Below are 22,284 nucleotides of genomic sequence, written 5' to 3' on the forward strand. Positions count from 1 at the left end.
TGCCGGCCCGACCAGGCCCGACTGGGCCCGAGAGCTGAGCGCCTGCACCCCCAGAGATCGCTGAGGATCACAGGCTGTGAACTGTTACTGCCCTGAGTCCCGTCTGAAAAATCGGGTGAAATATCCGGACTCCCTGTTGTTTCGTGCCGAGAGCTTTCCTGCTGTTAAATTTGCCGCGCGGGGTTTCTCCCCCCCTTCTCTGTCTCGCCGCGGAAAGAACTTTACTCTGCGCTCCGCCTGAAAGCAGCTGCAGAGTCTTCACTCCCACCTCGCTGCTGGGTGTCTGCCAAGAGCACTGACCTTGAACAAGGCTGTTAAGAACTCTGGTTATCTGAATCCTCTCTTCTTCGTTTTTTTCCCTTTTTCTCGGTTTGTGCCTATATATATAGTAGTGTATAGTTGTGTGGTTTTATTGTTTATTAAAAGTTTGTTTCAGTTTCCCAAACGCAGACCGAGGTGTGAATTTCTTCTTTTCCGTTAAACTCCTCCTGTCTCTAGCAAGACAGACGGAATCATTAAGGAATTCGAGGAGTTATTACCTCGGTCCCTCGACCCTTAACAATGAGCATCTTCAAATGCTACAGGAGAGGAAAGTGAATAGTATAGCACTATGATTGTTGCCTAAATGTATTAATTGCTGTCCTTTTTTTGTGTTTTTTTTTTTTGTTTGGTGTTTATGCTTTATTTCAGAATTGCACCTGAAACTGGTGTTTAGATCTCTCAGGTGAACATTCTGAGCTACTGCTTCCATGTTTAGTTTTTCGCTGTAGTGACTCCTGCATAGTAAATGCGTTATGAAAACAGCTGTGCTGCTGTGGAGTTAAGCAATTTCCATGCATCTGTGCTGATTGGATTTTTTTCAGTATCTGATAAATCTTCATAAAGTAAAGGGCCTAGGCTTGATTGTTAACTTGAGTGCCCACAGAATTAAACAAGATTAGTAGATTAAATTATGCGTAAATTTAATAAAGCTGGACTGTTTGCTTTTCCCATTAAGCAACAGCATTAAAAACTCCAGAATATTTAAAAACAAATTTGAAGGAGTGTGTCTACTAACAGCTTTTGTTACTGCTTATTTCCATCTTTCATCCATCAGTTTTATTTTTTTCTAACAGAGACACTTAACTTTGAGGTAAATGTGTTTTGAAAGCTTTTTGTAGTAAATTTCTGTGGTATCATGATAATTGCAAGAGGTTGTTAAACAGATACATTCCTGTTTGTTTATTGTTTCATTAATCATACAGCACATTAGCGAGACAACACCAGAAATGAATATTAATCCACGTTATTTTTTTGTGTTAAGAATGAAATACGGGATGGGCTTTATTGAATTGTGTGTGAGAGAAATGTATCTTTATGCACATTAATTATGATTCTCATTTGAAGAGCTGCAGTGGTGTCCTTAATAAGCTTCTGCACATCTTCTGGACTACATTCTCTCACTAGTGAGATATCCATACTTTTTTCTGAGAACATCCTGGAATGTTTGTCTGCCAAAGACAGGTCCCAGGACATGTTTTAGCTAACATCTCTGTAACTAAAGAGCCTTGTAAAGCACAGCATTACAGAAAGTCAGAAGTAATAACTATATGTGTAATAACTGTATAATGTGTTCACATGTTCTCATTGGTCTTCCTTTTTCTGTAGGAAGGTTGTAAATAGTATGTCTGGTACTGCTCTGCTTTAGTTCCTTCTTGAATTCACTTTTAATACATTTGTGCTGAAATCCTGGGTTATGAGAACAATAGGAGAGAAAACTTCTTTGAAAAGGTCACTGTTATGTAGTGTATTCAAAGTGAGTGCATTCACACACAGCATGCTTTAGGGCAGGCATTGTTACCCATCTAAAGAGCTTTTGTTGTTTGCTTCCATTACTGTATTCAAATACTGTGCAGTCACTGATATATTCTGTTTTGTACCAATCCTTTTAATGGGGTGGTATTGTTCTCCTGATTATGCTGACCTGCAGGGTTGATGTGTCCAAAAGTCACATATCAGGTTTGTGTCAGATGCTAGACTTGCTTCTAGTGCCTTTTCCAATACATTTTCCCTACCAGGGAGGCAGAGATTTTGGCCGTGTAACTGCAATGACCTGGGAGGATTTCACCTTGAGCAGGAACTGTGATAACATTTAATGGATAATTTGTGATTTTCAGTGGTTGTGGGCTCAGCCTGGCATTTTCTATTGGACTGGGGCCAGTTTTTGTCTTCTGAAACAGGACGTGAATGAATCTCAGCTGGGAAATTATGCTCAGTGGTACTTCTGAGATTAGTTTGAAGGTGATTTATTTCTTAAGCCGTTTATTTGTATAGAAGATGCCTTTTATTTTGCTACCAGACGTCTTGCTTTTGTTGGGTTATGCATGCAACGCTTTGTTTTAAAAGTGGATTTTTCTGTTTGTCTCTTCAGGCTACCATTAACCAGCTAAGAGCTGAACTTGCCAAAGGACCTCAGGAGGTAGCTGTGTATGTTCAGGAGCTGCAAAAACTTCAAAGTTCAGTCAAAGAGCTAGAACAGAAAAACCAGGTAAGAATGCTGTTACTTCCTATGCTCACATTAAAATGGAAACACATCACATGTTGCCCTGGGAAGCGTTGAAAACTGTAACAAAACACTTCTTCGTGTTGCAGAAGTTGAGAATTCTTTTACCATGTAGCTTAACACGAGACATATAATGGACAAGCAAACACTATATTTTCACAATCTCAGTATATTACCACTGAAATCCTCAGGGCTATTATGAATGCAGATTTCTAATTGCTGCAGTTTATGCTTACTGTCATTAAACAGTATTGCCATCTCACATATTAAAAGAAAAATGCAGCATTTTGTATTTGCATTATGAAAGCATGTGTTGTGGGGTAACAAATGGAGGTAAAGGAGGAAAGGAGACAAGGAGGAAGATGTATGCTGCTTTTTGTTGTGTGTATATATAACGCTGGATATGAACCGTACAGTTTACATGTGGATTTGCCAGCAACATTTTCAGTCTTGGACAATGGGAAAGGACAGGGACAAAACTGTGTGTATCTAATGTAATCTGGTATTAAAGCAATAAAGAATGTAAATTTAGTAAACTAAACTTGCCTTTAGTAGGATGACTCTTGGATTTTCTCATTAAATCAGGAACTGAGAAGTTGAGAATTGTCATGCTGTACTTTTCCACAGACCACCAACACTGAATCATGCTTTTGCCGAAATTATTGCTATACAGTATAGAGCACTTGCCTGAATGTATTATTATTATTCCATTAACAACATGGAGTTAAATGGGTTGGTGCATAAGATAACTGTACTTGAAGAGAGTGTCCTTTGCTATGTCAGGTTAGTGCCAAACACCGTGTGAGGGGTAGGAAGAAGAGAAGTGGCAGTAAGCTACTTTTCCTCTTTCACTTTCAGTGACTTAAAGCAGTTTACAGCCACCTCTTTATGCAGCTTTTTGGAAGGTGATATCTGTAAGAATGGTGTGCTAGCCAAGGAATCTTGGCTCTGGAGGAGTTGGACCTAGAATTGGAAAAGGTAAGACTAGCTTCCCAAATAACAGAAATAGCTCCCATTTCGAACTGTTTGCCATCCTTGAAAAAGTTGTGAGGGAGGAGCCGTTAATGCAGTGTAGAATATATTTTATTTTGGTATGTACATCCATTTATAATTCCATTGCAATGCGGGAAGATATTTCTGTGCATTAATGCAGAGTTTTTCAAGCTCATGTCAACCTCAGGCAAGCAAGCAGTTAATTATAATTTCAGAAGCTATACTGAGAAGAGCAGGTGACAAGTAGATAAGTTCAGTTCTCAGACCAGCAGGAACTGCCTTTCCTTCATTTATAAAGCATTGTAATTATGGGGCTTGGCTTGGCTTGCGTTGCAGAAGCCAGTAATGGCCTGTAGCTCAGAAGAAACCTAAAGTGTAAAACCAGCATATTCCCTGAAGTCTAAGACTTGCCGTAATTCTAAACCCATTGCATGTGGGGGCTTTTTTGTCTGCTTTCTGTTAGGAAAGTTGTGATGCATTATCTACAGGGAAAAATGCTTAGTTTCTAACCTACTGCTCATGTAACTGTACTGGAATTTGATCAGTGACCATAGAGTTTGTTTATTAATGCCTGGCCACTGTCACCACTAGCATACATTACATGTATTTTTCCAAGGAGCAGTTAGAAAAGACGGGATCAGTGTGGTATTCCCCCTTGTATCTCCTAAGCTTAGAAGGCTCAGGGCTCCTCGCTGAGTGCTGGAACATGCTTTCAGTCACTTTTTCTTTTCTGTGGAAACCGAGACTTGGGGAAGAGAGGTGGCTGGTAGTGCCCCACATATCCTTTTGTATATCTGAGATGCAGCTGGTATATACATCGAGGTAGGAAGTACTGCTGGGTCCGCTCATATAACCTGAGTGAACTTGGGCTTTGTGACCTCGAGTCTGCTTGTGAGCACAGAGGTAGCAGCAAACCCAGCTCTTCTCTTGTGAAAGCAGGAGTAGCTGTTTGTGGCTCTGTCAGGCCGCTTGTGACTTCAGAGGGTGTTCAGCTATCAGGGGCAGTGGCTTTAAACGTTGGCGTTTGTGAAGAGACTTTGCTTTTTTTTTTGTTTTACATAGCATTCCTGAAAGCTTCCCGGAGGCTCGTTCTCTGCTTGAGACTACAGTAACTGTTTCTTTCTCTGCCAGCCCTGCTCCTGCCCCTTTGAAAATTTAAGTTAGTGCCTTGCACGGATGCTTCATAAAGTAGATCATAGCAGTTCTACGTGTGACATGTGGGTCTAGTTATGAAGTAATAGTAAGATTAATACCTTAGCTCTACCTTGCCTGGCTATGATGGAAAGGGTTCTGTGGTGTGTTATTTCAGGAACACTGTTCAGTATGAATGTTAATGATCCTGCTTGGTCATTTGTCTTTAGTGAAAAGGAATGGAATTGCAACTTTATTTTATATTCTGAAGGTGAAATATATGCTAAAAGCAGTGGGAGCCTTGCCACTGACTTCAGGAGGGTGAAGATGGCACCTGACCTCAGTATGTTCTTCGTGTGCTCTACTCCTGAATTTCATGTGTGCATATTTAAAAACTTCTGAATACCTGTAACAGCAACAAGTTGTTTTGTTTTTCAAGAAACATTTCAAAATATACTAGTTCAGGGCTAGTATTGAATATCCAAAATTTAGTCTTGAGCCAAAATTTTTAGCTAGGTGGTATGTTTTGGAAAATGTGTGTGCGGGTTTTTTTTTTTTTTTTTTTTTTTTTTAAAAAGTTTATGTTGGTGTGAGTTTTTGGAAAAGTTGTGTGGGGGTTTTTTTTTTTTTTTTTTTTTTTTTTAATGAGCATGTAGGGCATTAATTACAATTTTCTCCCATGGGTTGCTGGACTGCTAGAGTTGACATTTGCAAGACTGCTTGTTTTCTAACCTCTGGTTTTTTTATAGATTCTTCTGTATGTTTTAACACAATTATAGTATGTGTCTGTATATGGTTTATAACAGCCGATATAGTCATCCCTTGTTAAGATTTGTAAAGAACAAAAGTGTTCAACTTATTTGAATAGTTTTACAGCTTTTTCTTCTGGCCAAACAGGTTTCATCTCTGGTATGCAGAAGTGCACTTTTAAGATGCTCAGTATAGCTAGAACTGCTGCACTATCTATCTTATCTTTGGAACAGTGTTATTCCAAAGTTGCAGAACTGTCTGAAGTTTTGATATGTAAGAGTGACCTCAGTGTTGGCTTTGTTGCAGGCTGACATGCTAGAAGTGTTCTTTATTTTTCTATATTTTAATTGAAAGGGTCCCCAGAGAATATAGTAGTCACCGACACTGCAGGAAGAACACAAATATTTAAAAGGTGTGCTCAGTAATGCTCCACTGAGATTTCAGTAAATGGATCCTCCTGGTGCATTTCAAGAAGATAGAATGAATTACATGGGTTGGATGATGGCCAGGGCCTCTCTACAACTGTATTTCTGTGCTTCAGAAAGTGCCACTGAAAAATCAAAATGATTCTTGTGGTTTCTTCATCTTGCTTGGAGATCTCTGAAATTCTAGTTAGTGCCTCAGCTTGGGGGAAACTCCAGACTTTCTAGAATTATAATTATATCTTGTCCATTAAGAGATTTAATATCTATCTGAGTATAGTTTTAATTAGTTTATGAAATTTGATAAAAGCATTATGTAATAGCTGAAAATTATCTGTAAATACTTTTTTCCCAGTATTTGTCTCTGCATTTAAATTTGATAGTATGGCCTTAGACTCTGCAGTATTTGCTGCTGTTAACATGGTAATTAAAATCTGACAGTCAGTGCTGTCCACATCTTTAGGGAATCCCAGTTTTTAGCATTTTCAAGCTCAAAGCAGCCATCCTCTTTGAGCTGATTTGTCTGCAAGGAAATCAGATGTTATGAATTAAAATACGAAAACATCATTGTCTAAAACAAAGGTTAAATTATGAGTATTTCATGCTGTGATTTATCAACACAGATTTTATTAGTTTTCACAAGTTCTTGCATAATTTTGATAGCAGAATGTGCTGTTAAGTGTAGTGATAGGGCAAAGTTAGGATACTTCTAAAAATGACCAGCATGATGACAGCACAGAATTAGACAGGAATTAAAACACAAATGTTGTTGCTTAGGCAATTCTGCGAAGGACAATGATACTTGCAAATTTTTCTGATAGTAATAACTCAGATTACTATTTCAGCTTTTCCTCAAGCAAGTGCAGTTGTAATAACCTAGAATTTGAATGTTCAGGGGAAGCAAATTAGTCTTCAGGATAGAGAAATAGAGTTTATACGGTCTCCTCAGTAAGAGGAAGTGAATTTCTGTGAGAATATGAAAAGCAGTATTTCCGGTTGAAACTGTGTGCTGCATGGGCTTCAGAATTAACTCGTATAATATCAAAGAGGTCGATATTTTCTTCAATAATGTGTTTGAGCAAATTTTTCAGTTTAACATGAACACTTGAGAATAAATTGGAATAATTCATTGAAACAACTGTAAGTGAAATTGCACTTGAATTACTGTGTAACTCTTTTCATAGAGTCTGACTGAGAAGCTGCTGAAGAAAGAACAGGACTACACCCAGCTAGAAGAAAAACACAATGAAGTATCCGTGAGTAAGAAGAACCTACAGGCTAGCTTTCACCAGAAAGACCTGGACTGCCAACAGCTTCAGGCAAAGCTGTCTGCATCTGAAGCCTCAGTACAGAGATTACAGACAGAGCTAAGTGAGAAGGGGGAAGCAAGCCAGAAACTTAAAGAAGAGTTGTCCGAAGTAGAGACGAAGTATCAGCATCTCAAGGTGGAATGTAAACAGCTCCAGCAGCAGCGGGAGGAAAAAGAGCAGCATGGCCTGCAACTCCAAAGTGAGCTCAGTCAGGTAAGGTTCTTCAAGCCTCCTTAGACCATCCTGTTGGTCCTTAAGCCATCCTATTAGGGTTTTTCAAAGTGGGCATGCATATTTTTCATGAACATGCATTTGCATTTCCTTATTGAAGGGGAGTGACTAACACTACTTACATTTGAATAAATATAAAGCTAGCTAGTATTTGAAGAAATGCAAAGAATTCTTCCTAATGCTGCAGAGAATGAAATACAATCACCTCTCCCCCTTAGAGAAGTAAAGAAAAGAGGCTTGGTAAGAGTGCATAAATTATTTGGTATTTGTTTGTTGTTATGTCTGAATCCTTTTAGTAGGTCCAAACTCTTGTCGGGGCAACTGGGGATAGTCGTAGCCCCAGTGTCACAATCAAACTCAGCAAAATCTGCAGTTACAAACATCTTTCCCCATTTTTATTTCTGGGAAAGCTAATGCAATATCTATCTGTAGTATAAATAACTTTTTTCTGGAAGGGAAACAATAATTCTGTTCTGTCTGGAACTCTTCTTAAAACTATCTGTATGATTTCAGTTTTGAAGATTAATGTTGAATGATTGTAAACCCTGTAGCTTATTTCTTATGTTCTGACTTGGCTTTTTTTTTTTCTTCATGTGAATAGAGAAGGCTTTAGCTGATCTGAGTCAGGTTTTTTTGTCTGCTTTTTTTTTCTCTCATAGTGTTAAATGAACTCTTCTTTCATCCTATGATTTTTCCTCTCGTGAAATAAGGGAAGTATTGCCAAATGAGAGGGCAACCCAGAATATTGAGTTTCCATGACAAATATGATAATAGTCAAAACCTAAGTCGTCAGTCAGGTTATTTATTCTGGTTCAGGAAGGTAGCTGAAACTATAATAGATTCAGGTTACGAGAGAAAAAATTCAGGTAGAGTATGAGAAGTAGTAATTTTATTACTCTGTAGGAAATTTAAGAAAAGTGAGTCTTCATTTTACATTAGAACTGAGCAATGCTTGATTTGCTTTAAAATTGAATAGTGAATACAGGAAGGAATACTCACTGTCAAAAGCAGGGATAATGTGAATCCCTAGTATTGCTTCCTTTGTGTCTCTTCACAAACACCTTCTCTTTATGTTGATGATGTAGCTATGAGAACACCCAGTGCCTCTGTCCTCCCACTGTTTATGTATTGTTCTGCCGAGTCTAATGAGTTATGGAACCAGGACTTTCATATAACACTGAGTATAATGAAAGTTGAGGCTAGTTGAACTCTGTTCTATGTAGTGTCTTGAGGAGTAATGTGTTAAACTGGGGAAATATTTGTGCATCACAAATGGTGTCCAGTCCTAAGATGGAATCTTTTTGTTAGTACGATGTACTTCGTTTTAATCTATCGTAAAGCTGTATCATTTTAAATAAAGTGTTTAAGTTCAGAGTTTCTAAATTTTCAACTCTTTGTTGAGTTTGAAATAGATGAAGTTGCAAGCTGTGCATGTATAGTTTATCTGGGAAGAACCATGGCTTAGCAAAACTTAATTTGTATCACATCCCCAGAATGACTTTCCTTCTCCTGACAGGAGAGGGGAGGTGATTACATTAGTTATCTGCTTATGAGTCCTCACTTGGTAAAAATGCCTCAGTCTGCCTAGGCAATGTGTGCAAGCTTCCGAAGCGCAGCCAGGAGGCTGGGCTGAAATCTGACTTCAGCCTGAGAGGGTGTTTTCAGGAAGGGTTTCTGGTGTGGGAAAGTGAAGGAGGAGGAAGGTGAATAAAGCTTTGAGTGAATTCCTGTGAAAGAAAATGGAAGCATTGCAGTCTGGTGATACTGTTGGGGAGGAAGAAAGTCTAAGCAAGAAAAACTGAACAAGCTGCTGGATCTCAGGATGTGTTTTAGAATTTTGTTGGAAAAGAAGAGTCGAGAAAAAAAAAAAAAGCCCTTTGTACCTGGTATAAAATAAAATTAAAGCCAAACAAAACCTTCTCTTTCTCTCTCTAAGAAGGGTTCAGTTACTATTGTCATAAAGACTAAATTTCTCATATTTATTTACTTAGTACTTTAATGGATTTATTTTTCTGTGCATGTAGTCCAGTAGCATTGACACAATGAATGGTGCTTATGAAGGTGTATGTATAGTTCTTTAGTCAAGCCACATTTTCAAAGAATCCTTGATATCTCAAAATTCATTTGAACAGATGCATGTCTGGTTAAGTTTGTATGTTTTAGAATTCAGGTGATATGAAGGAAGTGATTTTCACAATAGAAGGAAACTTCAATGATAGTGTTGGTTCCAGCACAATAGAAAAAGGGTAAAACATGAAATTACAGACTCCTAAATTGCTAATAAATACTGTTGTTGTTGTTGAGAAAATTTAAATCTCGATCGTATCTTTGAAAGTCTAAATATTTTTTATTATTTTTGTATTTCATAACGTAGCTTAATCCTGGATTTTATGGTTCAGTTTACTTAAATTCAGGTTTAAAATCCTTCAAAAATACTTAACTATGCCTATAATAAAATACAATGACTTTTGTAAAATGTTGTTTGCTGATTTCCCCCTTTCCAAATATTCTCTCAGTATCAATACAGCCATGAATACTAATAATAGTTACCTTACTTGCACTTTCTTCATTAGATTTTTTTCTTTCATCTTTTGTTCATATTTTTAGTGAGGGGGAAGTATTAATAATTTAGTGATTCCTGCAGAAAAAGACAAATGTTCTTGATTACTGGAGGAGAGATTACGGTCTTTTTTCCTCAGCCTGACCTCCCTTTTCTGCTACCTCTCTCTTAACTGTGCAGTCGCAGTTAGCAATCAGCATCTTGCCCACATGCTGAACAGTTTCATATTCAGTTTTTGTGGTTGTGGACATATAAACAAATAATTTAGCTTGGTTTAGGCATAGACACATTTGTTTGCCTGTCTCCATCCCCTGTAACTTTCTCATTATTTGATAACTTCAGCCAGATTTTGACAGATGGCCCAAAGGTCTTCAGTGTTAGGTTCTTCACTGTTAAATTCTTGTGAAAACAGATCGCTGGGTAAAGTAGAGAGACTTATGTTCATGCCTCACCCCCTCAGTCCCTGCGGGGAAGATTTAGTGTTACCAAAACCGCTGTTTCTTTTTCTGTCCTGCTAGGCAGCCTGCTGGTCAGCAAGTGATAGCTTGCAGTGAGCAACCAGAATGTGCTGCCTTTTGCCTACTTAGTAGTAGGAATTTGAAGAAAGTGTGAGAAACGTTTAGGGATATTGAAGGGAGGACCTGGAGTTAAAAATTGAATGGTTTGAGGGTCTTGGGCATAAATTCATAGGGAAGCAAGCTTCTTTTATCCTGATACCCGTAGAAAGTTCTTGCTCTGATACAAGGCCTGGTCCATTCTCTGTTTTTGCATTGAGTTGAAAGTTCATTTGTGTATCCGTGAAAGTGTTCATGTAGAAGTAGGCAGGAGGTAACCCAGGACCTAGAGTGACGCTTTAACTGAAGAACAGTTGATATTATGGAGAGAGCTTTCTGTAACAGTGAATAGTAAAAAGCCATCCTTGTACTTTGAAGATGGTGTAGTGCTGCTTTTAATGACTGCAAAAATTATGAGGCAGACTTGTGTCCAGCTGAAAGAGCACATCCCCCTACTTCGTGCTGCTGGGAGGTGCTGAACTATAAGCTACTGAAGATACTGTACCCTACATCAAGGTTCATACATCTTTTATGTGCAGAGAATGAAAGCCATTGATGTAGTCAGGTCAAGCTAAAAGTTACACTCTTCCTACGTAGCAATGCAGAACAGTATATTTTGGGAGCCAGTGGAGCAGGTAAAGGCATGTTGCTTCAGCCACTGGATATACAGGAGTGAGGGTGTGCACTGTGTAAGATGAGATTGCTCCAAGCATCTGTATTTTACATAATAGTCTTTATGCCTTTGAAAGATTGCTCCCTTTGTGTGATTCTCTTAAATCCCTGTAACTCTTTGAAGGGCTTCTCTGGATACATGAGGATGTTTCTGGGTTCCTCCAACCTACTTTTTTGAATATCTGTTCATGCTTGTGCAGTTGATGCTCATCTTTAATGTGATTTTTGTTTCTGAGGCATGTGATGTACACACGTGACTTCAGGAGCTCATGTAGTTGTTTTACTCTGTGTTGTGAAAACTTAGGGTTTGCTCAAAGTGAGCTTAAAATACAGCTCTGTTGGCTAAGGAATGACTGAAAAAGTCTATGTTGTCGGTGTTTTTGTTTTTGGTTTTTTTGCAGTTGCACAGTAAGCTTCTAGAAACAGAGCGCCAGCTCGGGGAAGTGCACGGGCGGCTCAAGGAACAGAGGCAACTGTCTAGTGAGAAACTAATGGACAAAGAGCAGCACGTGGCTGATCTGCAATTAAAACTTTCTCGTGCTGAAGAGCAGGTAGGGGTTTTTATAGAGACTCTAGTTTGTTCTGGTTCTGATAATAGCCTGTATGTACACTTGTGATGATGTTGCAGATTTTATAAAGTTTGTCCTTACAGAAATTTCATTTGACTAATACTGTTGAAGTCTAATGGTTGAATTGTCAAAATCAGTCTAAATGCCACTTGAATTACAGATTTCTGTAAGGCTAAATGCTTATTGAATGCTTGTATGTTCATGGTGCTTTACAGATGAACAAAACACGTGCATTTTGCACGTATGAGCTTTGTCTAAGGATGTTAGGGAAAAAAAGACTTAGGTACGCTTAGGGCATGTATATGGGTAGTGATTTGTGTGTGGATATTTTTGTGAGTTAAAGCCATACATGAATAAAAAGTGAACATGGCACAGCAGGTCATTGATAGTTAATAACCTGTGTGGGGTGGATGGGCAGAAAACACTTGTTTTATTAATTTTCATTTGTTTTAATAAGCATCTTGTATATGTTGCTGATTTTCTGCTGCCTGTATGGGGATTGGCCACATATCTGAGTGGTACGTTGTCAAAGCTTTAAAGCTGTTCTGTAGCTAATTTGCAAAGCCTTGATCAGTATGAGAGAGACTGCTAAACTGAAGTTGCTACTAAAACTGCTAATAATAGTAATGTTGTTTTACAGGTATCTATATTATCAGTCATGTTACATCTTAACAACTGTTGGAAAAAAGCTTACTAAAAATCTTGTGGTTTAGATTTTTGAGAGCTAAAATACATACATGTCTGATAGTGGTTTTATAGTTCTCACCTGTGATAGAGAATCTCACCTATGAATAGTACTTAATGCTTTTGTTAGCTATTAATTTTTTAACTAGCATTGCACACTTTTTTGTTTTTATACCAGTTTTCAAATAATTCATGTATAGACTAAAATCTTTTAGCATTAAAATGAACATGGAACACTATTAGCATATTGAATGGTGCTCATTCACTCAGTAGTCTGGTTTGTTTGTTTGTTTGTTTTGGGGCTTTATTCAGCTAAAGGAAAAAGCAGCAAATTCCACAGAACTGCAGCATCAGTTAGATAAGGCAAAGCAGCAGCACCAGGAACAGCAGACACTTCAGCAAAATACTACAGCAAAACTACGAGAAGCCCAGGTAACATAGTTACGTATCCTCATGTGACAGTGTATTTCAGGATTTCATTATTTTAAGTAAGTTTTTTCTGTAAAAGTGACTTGCATGACTTATGCTAGTTTCAATAAATTAACTTGTAAATCTAGAAGAGAATATACAGGAAGTGTTTAATACATTTATCCAACATTTTATGCATTAGGAATAACTTTTAAGATCCTTATAACTAAGGAAGCTATTATGCGACTTTCTAGAATGATTTGGAGCAAGTACTACGACAAATTGGAGATAAGGACCAAAAAATTCAAAATCTTGAGGCTTTGCTTCAAAAAAGCAAGGAAAACATCTCTCTTCTAGAAAAGGAACGAGAGGACTTATATGCAAAAATACAAGCTGGTGAAGGAGAAACTGCAGTTCTCAACCAGCTACAAGAGAAAAACCATGCATTGCAAATACAGGTAAGAACTCAGAGGCGTGTTTCTTCCGTTCTCATTACTGATTCTTGTTTCCTTTTTTTCTATTTCATCAGATACGATACCAATCTTTTCTGTGCTTTGCTGGTTTTTCAATACTTAATTCAGTGATATAACAAAGTATATAATAATGTAAATTTCACAGGTTTTGTGTGTTGATCACTTGCTAGCTATCAGCATCGGGGAAGGAATTCCGAGATGTTTCCTGTTTAGATATGCTAGTAATATGTACTTACAAGTAAATTTTGGATACATATGCATGTTTGTTTCTCTCATTTTAAAAAGAGGTTTAATTCCTGCTTTCAACACTAAAATTCAGTTTAGCCTGCATCTGTTGTCTCCTTAGTATTTTGGTTTTGTTACAGTAAGTCCAAATTGACAATTCCCTTTTGCTTCCATTTTCAACTGGTATCCTACTTATAGTCTGGTGTTTTGTGCAATACAGCTTTACTGTAATATGTCAGAAAAAGAAATGTTATAGTGTCGAGTCTCCAAAGCCATCATAAGACACGCTAAAATTCAGAAGATTTATGACTTGCTTGAACATACTGTTCCAGCCTTCTCTACTTACCTCCTTTTTTTTTTTTTTTTTTTTTTTTCCTTGCCAGACCACCACGGTGACTGTGCTCCACTGTTCCGCCCTGTTTTTCCTGCCCCCTTTTTTTTTTTTTTTTTTTTTCTTCACTGCAGGTAACTCAGCTGACAGAGAAGCTGAAGAATCAATCAGAAAGTCATAAACAAGCCCAAGAGAATTTGCATGAGCAAGTGCAGGAGCAAAAGGCACACCTAAGAGCTGCTCAAGACCGTGTGCTTTCCCTGGAAGCAAACATCACTGAACTAACCAGCCAGTTAAATGAAAGTAAAGAGAAAGTTTCACAACTTGATGTACAGGTAATGGAACTCTATTCTGTCTGGTGATGATAAATCTTGCTTGTGATTTCCGTATGCTCTCCAGAAAATGTACAAAGCGATTTGGGAAAAATCGCGTGTTTCTAATAACAGATGAAGTAGAATAAGGCAGATGAAATTAAGGAAAATGTAAGTGGATTCAGAATAGCAATAGATGAGAAGTGTTGGGGTTTTTCTTTGTTTTGTGTCTGTATTGCTTTTGTTGTTGTTTTTTTAAATTGAAACCCCCCCCAGAGTTCATAACTGAATTGGGAAAACCTGTCCCGAAGCACCTCTTTGGATGATTAGCCATCCAAAACCTTATGAGTCCTGAATTCTGTGCACCAGAGTGATAGTCTGTCAAGTCACTAAGATCTTGTTGTTGCCTAAAAATTTCCTATGCTGGTGTCCTTTGTCAAAAACAAACCAAAAAGGATGAGGAACACCTTGATGTCATTTTAATTTACTAAAGAAGGAAATTCCCCAGTATGGACTCAGTGTGAACTCTCCTGCTATTAAATGCTGTTTAAGCTAAAAGCTGCCAATTATTTTCAGCTATCCCAGAGAATGAGTAACTTTTGTTCAGAAGTTTGGCAACAATTACGTTCTTGCATCATACACCTGGAGCAGCTAGTACTGTTGTTGTTGCATTAATACACTGTGTTGTCTTTTGAATTAGTGTTACTCAGTTTCCAAACAGGTCTAGAACTTCTTCTCATGTAGCTTCCTGATGTTTTTACTGGGCTTTGCTACAATATCTGGGCTCTTTTTTCACCAAGACATCAGAGCTAGAACTGAATAATCGATGGACTGTTAAAACTGCTTTTTAAGGCAGTGTGAGCTTCCTTACAGTCTTCAGAGAAACAGCGTTTCTATTAGGGAGAAAAATTGTAAACTGCAATAACAAGTGACGCTGAAAATTCCCTCTCTGCACCAACACCGTTCATATCTAAATTTTGCTTACTGGGTGTTGTGGAGGGAAGTGGGGGTTGTGCCCTGACAGAGCGATAGGAGCAGAGAAAGATAGTATGCATGTGGAAGCATATTATTTTTATTATTTCTTATTCTTTTTCCTTTAAAATTTCAAGGGCACTCAAATGTTTGCAAATGCAGTAAGTCTATCCCACTGTTCCTGGTTGAAAAGTAAAAATATTTTCCTAGAACAAAAGATGAGTGGGAATGGTGAAGAGGTTTTTTGTTTTTTTGTTTGTCTAGGGTTTTTTAGCTCAAAGTGAGAACTAACTGTTGATTAAAATCTTGAGATTTTTCTAAACCTTAAAAAATCTGTCTTTCTTTTTGAAGTAGGACATGAAAACTACTGACTTATTAAACTTACTGATAAGTATAAAAAAAACTTAAATAAGCTACATTAAAATACATGTTTTAGTGAAATATAACTTGTCTTTTAGGTAAAAGCGAAGACTGAGTTGCTACTTTCAGCAGAAGCATCGAAAGCTGCTCAAAGAGCAGATCTTCAGAATCACCTGGACACTGCTCAGCATGCACTGCAAGATAAGCAACAGGTTATAAGCAACATATAAACATAAAGTTTCTATGTTACCTAAAACACTACTTAAAAACCCAAGAATAGTCTGTTTACAAACTAATGAAATATGTGAATGTGCATTTGGAAGTCATTGTTTAGGATATTTTAACCATGTGTGATATGTACTCAGTAAGAATTTGGAAATTCTGGACCAGATATTTTTTGCTGTATAGAGAATTTCCTTGAGAATCCACTCCTTGCTGTAGGATTATGGTTCAGAATGCAAGATGTCCTCTTTGGGGTATGTTTTAATTTCCACCTGTGTGTTACAGAGAAAAGATTGTAGAATGCACTGGGTACAGGTGAAAACTCTTTAACTCTTATTGCAGATTCAGTTAAATTCAGAGTCAGATGCTTGTATTCAGAAATAATTATCTGTGTGCCAGCTGACACAAAAAACCCAAGAGACTGTTAAAATTGCATGTTTTAATGTGTGCTAATGCTCGCGAAGCATTCCACCAGCTGCTGAATCAAATATTTGCGTTGTTAGAATCAGTGCTGCCATAGTCATCATGGAAAGATCCAGCAGGTGCTAACATAGGACCATTTTTTAATGTGGGAATGTAATTAATTGCTATAAACAGAAGACTTATTTTTGCAACTATTAGATAATTAATAATTAAATTAATAATTAAATCAACTCTGGAGCGCAATGAGCTTTGTAGCTGTCATCACAGTGGTTATGAGGTGAATGTATTCATGTCTTTTGTGGAAATTACGTTGTTTTGTGTTGAACCAAAAGGTTCAAAATCATCTCTGGTATGTGGAGAACTGACTGTTTCCATGCGATTGGCTTTTCTCTGTGGTGGTGCTTGACTTCATGAAGAAGGCAAAAATTTTCTCTAAGGTTTTGTAGTGTTACTTTCTGGTTACTGTTGTACTAACTGCAGGATCTAGTGTCTTTGTTACTGACAATTCCTCTTACCATTTATAACTTCAAACACCATTGTTAAGATTTAGCCCACAGCCTGTAAAGTTTGAGAGGAATATTGAGGCTTTAAAGGAGGTTTTGTCCATTTAACAGAGAGAATTTGCACCTGTTTGTGTTTCCCCTCTCAATTTCCTGCCCCTCAGAATAAAAAAAGAAACATCATTTTCCTTTTTAATTTGAACACATTAGAACATTTAAAGCGTATGTGATATCAGTCATTTTTGGAAGTTCTTTAAAATCTGAGAACCTTCATATTTTTGTTTTACCTCAGGAGTTAAATAAGGTCAGCGTTCAGTTGGATCAGGTTACAGGGAAGCTGAATGACAAGCAGGAATACTGTACTCAGCTGGAAGCCAACCTTAAAGAGTACAAAGAGAAATGTCTTTCTTTAGAACAGAAAAATGAAGAGCTAGAGGGACAGCTTAAGGTTTGTATTGAATACAGTATCTGGGCTAACAGAAACTGATTTTTTCTCTGGTAGTATGTGATAAAAATATTGTGCTCAAATTATGGGGGAAGAATTATACCAATACCACTTCTGAGGGTTTTCATTTTCATTAGTGTTTCCTTATCCACCCTTTAATCCTATTCTTCTCTTCTTCCATGCTAGCATATTGCACTAAGATACTGTCATTTTCCTGTATGTGTGCTTCTGCCAACCTCTGTGCTACCTGGAAAGTGTCATGAGAGGGAACATAAATACTTACTGAAATTAGAGTCTTCAAGTTCAACGTGGTACACTTTACAAGTGGTAGCAGGAAATATGTGTTGAGTTGGTTAGCCCAGGTTAATACCTCCTGTCTGGTTTAATTTATTTCAAAAGCCTCTCGGTAGGCCTCTACAGAAGCTTTTTATCAAGATTTTTCCTCTAACTTGATCTTGAATTTTGCATTCCCTTTCTGGAATCAGTTTTTCTTCTGAAGTACAGACATTTCTCGCAGAAGGTTTGCAGAACCTTTTGGTGTTTTGAGATACTAATATTTTCACTTAAGGATATGAGTTAGTCCTAATGCTTGAGAGCTTTTAAATTTGGGCTTTAAACTTTGTTCAGTATTTGTTAAGCATTGTTGGTGGTCAGACTTCACAATACATAAAACCATATGATACAGGGGTCTACCTAGCAGTGCAGAATTGATTTTGCAGTGTTGTCTGTCTATTTCGAGAGATATTAGCAGTCTTTATGCTCAAGACTGAGAGGGGTGTTTTTTCCTAGCTTACACGCTCTATAGAAGGAAATGTTGTTTTTCCCTGTATAAAATTTTAAATCCAATGCTATTAAGAAATAAAAGTAATAAATTTACATTATTAGCATAATTATTTTGTGCTCCCATCTCTCTCTTCTTTTGCACAAGTTTTTTTTTTCTGTCTGCTTTCGTGGTTTTTATTTTTCATCCTTTTGCCAAAGTTTCACAAGTAACTAACAGGCACAAATGCTTGGTAGGAATACAGTGCTTGGTTGCACAAGATTTTATGAGGTCCCTGGTAGCTGAAGTGTAAAACTGAACTGGGTTGTTGATGCTGTCAACAGGAATGCAGTTCTGTATAAAATCTTGGTGTCATCACCATTCTTTGGAATTACTCCAGCTGAATGCAAGGTGTTTAAAAACAATTAAGAAAAAAAAGTAGAAAACAGAAAGCCCTCAGGAATTTTCTCAGAGAAACTTGGCCATTTCGTATTATGGCCACAAAAAAACCCTATGAAAGCAGAAGTGCATGTAAAACTGCCAGTGTGTTGAATATTCTAAGCTGTGCCCATTTGCTGAAGATTCCTGTGTTCTTTATGCTCCATGTAAATGAACAAGTACCTCCTAAAAACAAAACAAGAAAATCACTTCCAGGCAAGTGTAAGATTTCTTTACAGCTGTAGTTTGATACGTAAATCAGCAGTCATTTGAAACTGCTGAAACTACTCAAAGAGGCTGAGAATCTGACCCCAAAGTCAAGCATGGTGTATGGCCTTTTTTTGTATGGATGTTTTGGATAGGCTTTTCAAAGATTTCTGCTTTTTACCTACTACTTTGCAGTAAAATGGCTGCTTGGCCTTTAATTTAAAGATGATTTCAGAATGTTATATCAAAATAGTTCAGCTCTGGAGGAGCATCGAGATTTGCAGGAACTAAGTAATGAAAGATAAATAGCAAACTAATTAAATATGTAGCTGATGTGTGAGAATTGTGACTGCTTTCTACAGTAGAGACTTTCTACAGTAAGTGCTCCTCACAGACTAGATAACTTCTGCTCTTTATTGCTCTTTTTGTTTTGTTGATTGTATTCTGATGGCTCTAATGTTTTATTTTTCTGTCTCAGAAACTTGAAGCTGATGTTCTTGATGCTAAAGCAAGCAAAGAACAAACTCTTCAGGAGTTACAGCAGCAGCGACAGCAATCTGCAGAATTAGACCTCCGCGCAGCAGAACTGAGTAAACAGCTTGAAGCAGCAAGAGAAGCGTATGTGTTTTCTCTGTTACTGTACTTTTCAAAGTCAGATATAAAACTAGAGTAGTTTTGACTGGAGTTTTAGTTTTGTTCTTCTTTCCTGTGATTTCTTAAAACTATAGATAAGTGATGTATTCCCTCTACCTTGACAACTGGGTTTTATCCCACCTGTTTTCTTTCACTCTATATGCCATGCAGACTCCATCTGCCATGCTGTCTCATGTGAATCACTGACTGTTGTGATTCAGTACTCACATTCAGTTTATTCACTGTGCTTGTTGTCAGCTAAATACCTGAACAGTTTGATGTGTGAGGTCCATCTTTAAATATCCATAGCTCTGTAACTTTTTTCAAAGTCTAATTTGCCATTTATGGGTAAGCAGCAAAGGGGTAATTTCAGTTCATTATAGCTGAAGAAGAAAAATCCATCTCAAAGTAGTTTTTAGAGTTGCTGCTATGTCTTTGGAGAGATAAAATGCCCATGCTCTGGATGAAAAAGGTATGATTTGAAGTAGTTCTGCAGTTACTATATTAAATAATGGGAGAAATTTAATGAAACAGAACTACTCAGGAAGAATTTTTTTAAAAATACGATTTTTCTCCTTGTATTTGCAGGATGTCTAATGCTGAATTGGATCTGCAGAAGAAATCTGAGGCCCTTGAACAAGCGAAACAGCAAATTTCAAAGCAGCAGGAGGAAAAGGCCAGCCTCAAACAAAACCTTGAAAAATCAAATCAACATACAAGTAAACAGCTCAAGGAATTAGAATGTAAAATGCAAGCAGCAACATCAGAGCTGCAACAAGTAAAATTAGAGAAGGATTCTCTATTAAAGGACCTTACAGCTACCAAAGACAAGCTCTCAAAAAGTTCTGAATCTTTCAAAAAAAGAAAGGAAGAATTAGAAAAAGAAATACAAAAAGAAAAAGCAGCTGTGGCAGAAATGGTTAGTAGCTTCTTTTATGAGACAAAGTTTGGTGTATTTACATTCTGATAAAATGGCTTTGCTTTCTGTCTGAAAACAGTACATACAATGGCAATGTACAGTACTTAATTGCCCTAATTGTGATTTTTTTAGTTGTTCATATGTTCTACCTTAAACTTCTTTCTCGGTGTTTACAGTAGTAAATAAGTCAGTCATATCACACAGCAGGATTAAAGGCTGCATACCTTTAATACAGCGAAGAAACTAAATGGAAACAAGTGGTGAAACAGTTTGGTGGGAAATATCCCCCTTATTTTTAAAAATACTTCAGCCTTATTAAAACAACAGGAAGTTGTAAACCATTTGTTGAAGTGACATCATATTGAAGAAGGCATTGTTTTTCTGAGGCCAGTTTAGTTTCCTTTCTGGTGTCTTCATACATAGAACCTTCCTGTGCACTTGTCTGGACACACTGGAAGGCTGCATACTGCAGGCAGAGTAATATCGTCTGTGGTTTGGGGAGAAGCCTAGCTTGATGTGTTACCAGAGTACTGGAACTATTTGAGTTTCAGAAAGGTCTCGCAAGCAGTGGGGTAACAAGTGCTTGATCACCAGAGGAACCTGTTATGGTAAAGAAAGTGAACTCTCACTAGCCTTAAAACACACCTTTTCTCTTTTACTTTGTTGGTAATATGAATGGGCGTTATGTGAATACATGTTTTGCAGATTTTTATACACAGTTGTTCTGGTGCCTCTGCCACAGACGTGGTAGGGTTGTCTTTCTCATTCCTTTCTCATCTTACACGTCACCAGAACCCGTTCAGACTTGCTTTTATTCTGACCTAAAAAACCCCTGTGCTCCTTGTTAAAAATAACATTTTTTTCCTTTACTCTTTCACCTTTTACAAATAAGCCTTTTTATTTGCTTTACTTAGTTACTGTGGTTTAAGTTTTTGTTTCTCCTAAAACCTTGAAGGATTTTCTCCCTAATTTAGACTTAGAGTCCAGATTCTGCATCTAATTTTGTAGTCATTTGGAGCCTCACCACTGTCTTAAGGGCATAGTATTTGGCCTTAAAATGTAGTTTCATTTGCAAACAAGTTTCACAAATGTATTTGCTTGTGACTTTTAGAACATCAAGAAATTTTTGATCCTGAGGAAAGTGAGCTTACTGCTTCCCCCAAGAAGGAGAAGGGCTCCCCATAGCAGCTTTGAACAGGGAGACTATTCCTAAGCAGAAAAACTCTGCACCACATGATTGCAATTTTTAGTACAGGTTACCAGCTGTGTTCAGCTGAGATTTACCGCTCTTAAAAGTTTTGAGAAGTTTTGAGCTGAAAATAGTCTGCAAATGAGAAGGAAAGCTTTTTCACTGAAAAGGAAAGCATTATTTTTCAAGGCCTTGTAGATACTGCAAAAATACCTGGTACCCTGTCTTAGAATATTTCCTTGTCTTATGTTTTTTAGGAAAAATCTTGCCAAGAAGTAAAACACCAGCTCCAGGTTCAAACAGAGTCTGTAGCTAAAGAGAGGAATGAATTGAAAAACTCACTGGAAAAAAAAGAGGGGGTAAGTGGTCCACTTAGTTTCAGAAATCTAGAAACCAATAATAATAAATGTTTAAAGGATACCTTTTCAATCTGACATGCTGGGACTGATGAGAGATAAAGAGATTGCAGTTCTCAAATTGTAACCTACCTGAGGCATGGAATTAAGGTGATTCTAAAATTTCCCACATGTCAGTATGAAGTACAGGTTTTACTGCATTTCTGTGCCCCATGTACCTTACTGGAGGATTTTAGCCTTTCAGGTTTTTTTATTAGTGAAACAGTTACTCGGTATTACCGTGTGCTACTTCTGTACAAGTTACTGTGTATCCTTACATCTGTTTTAGTTTCAGGCCTAATCAGTATGTTCTCTGTGTGGTTGATGGGACATTTTCAGATATCCTCGAAGGATTTAGTTGCTTTTGCAAACTTAATGTAAGTCATTGCCTATGGTTGCATAAGGACCAAATATACTTCATTTTTCAAGATGAGTGTTCTGACTGCAAAATCATGTAGTCCAGTTGGCAGCTTGAAGGCCAAATCTGTTTTCATGGATTTCTTTACCCAGGCTGTCACCTGTTTCCTGAAGAAATCAGAAAAGATATGATTAGTGGACACAGTTTGATGGACTGTGATGACTCTTACTGCCCGAAAGAGGGTTCATAGATGTGCAGGTGTGATGGTGATTGCTCTGTGCCTGCTACCCCATGTTC

The 22,284-nt window shown here is 37.5% G+C and overlaps 1 protein-coding gene across 1 annotated transcript in view; it reads left to right on the forward strand.

Annotated features, from left to right (window-relative positions):
* Positions 1-244: 244 nt before the first annotated feature.
* Positions 245-22,284, forward strand: part of EEA1 (early endosome antigen 1) — a gene marked incomplete at its 5' end in the record, with an annotated part of 34,624 nt that continues 12,584 nt past the window's right edge. The window contains 12 exons of the mRNA XM_010134241.1: positions 245-274; positions 2,411-2,527; positions 7,023-7,361; positions 11,567-11,716; positions 12,731-12,850; positions 13,081-13,284; positions 13,990-14,190; positions 15,597-15,710; positions 16,936-17,091; positions 18,972-19,111; positions 19,715-20,045; positions 21,492-21,593. Coding sequence (XP_010132543.1) covers positions 245-274; positions 2,411-2,527; positions 7,023-7,361; positions 11,567-11,716; positions 12,731-12,850; positions 13,081-13,284; positions 13,990-14,190; positions 15,597-15,710; positions 16,936-17,091; positions 18,972-19,111; positions 19,715-20,045; positions 21,492-21,593 — 2,004 coding nt within the window. The remainder of the gene's footprint in view (positions 275-2,410; positions 2,528-7,022; positions 7,362-11,566; positions 11,717-12,730; positions 12,851-13,080; positions 13,285-13,989; positions 14,191-15,596; positions 15,711-16,935; positions 17,092-18,971; positions 19,112-19,714; positions 20,046-21,491; positions 21,594-22,284) is intronic.

The sequence above is a fragment of the Buceros rhinoceros genome, unplaced genomic scaffold (genome assembly GCF_000710305.1).
Source record: "Buceros rhinoceros silvestris isolate BGI_N320 unplaced genomic scaffold, ASM71030v1 scaffold17384, whole genome shotgun sequence".
NCBI classification, from domain to species: domain Eukaryota; kingdom Metazoa; phylum Chordata; class Aves; order Bucerotiformes; family Bucerotidae; genus Buceros; species Buceros rhinoceros.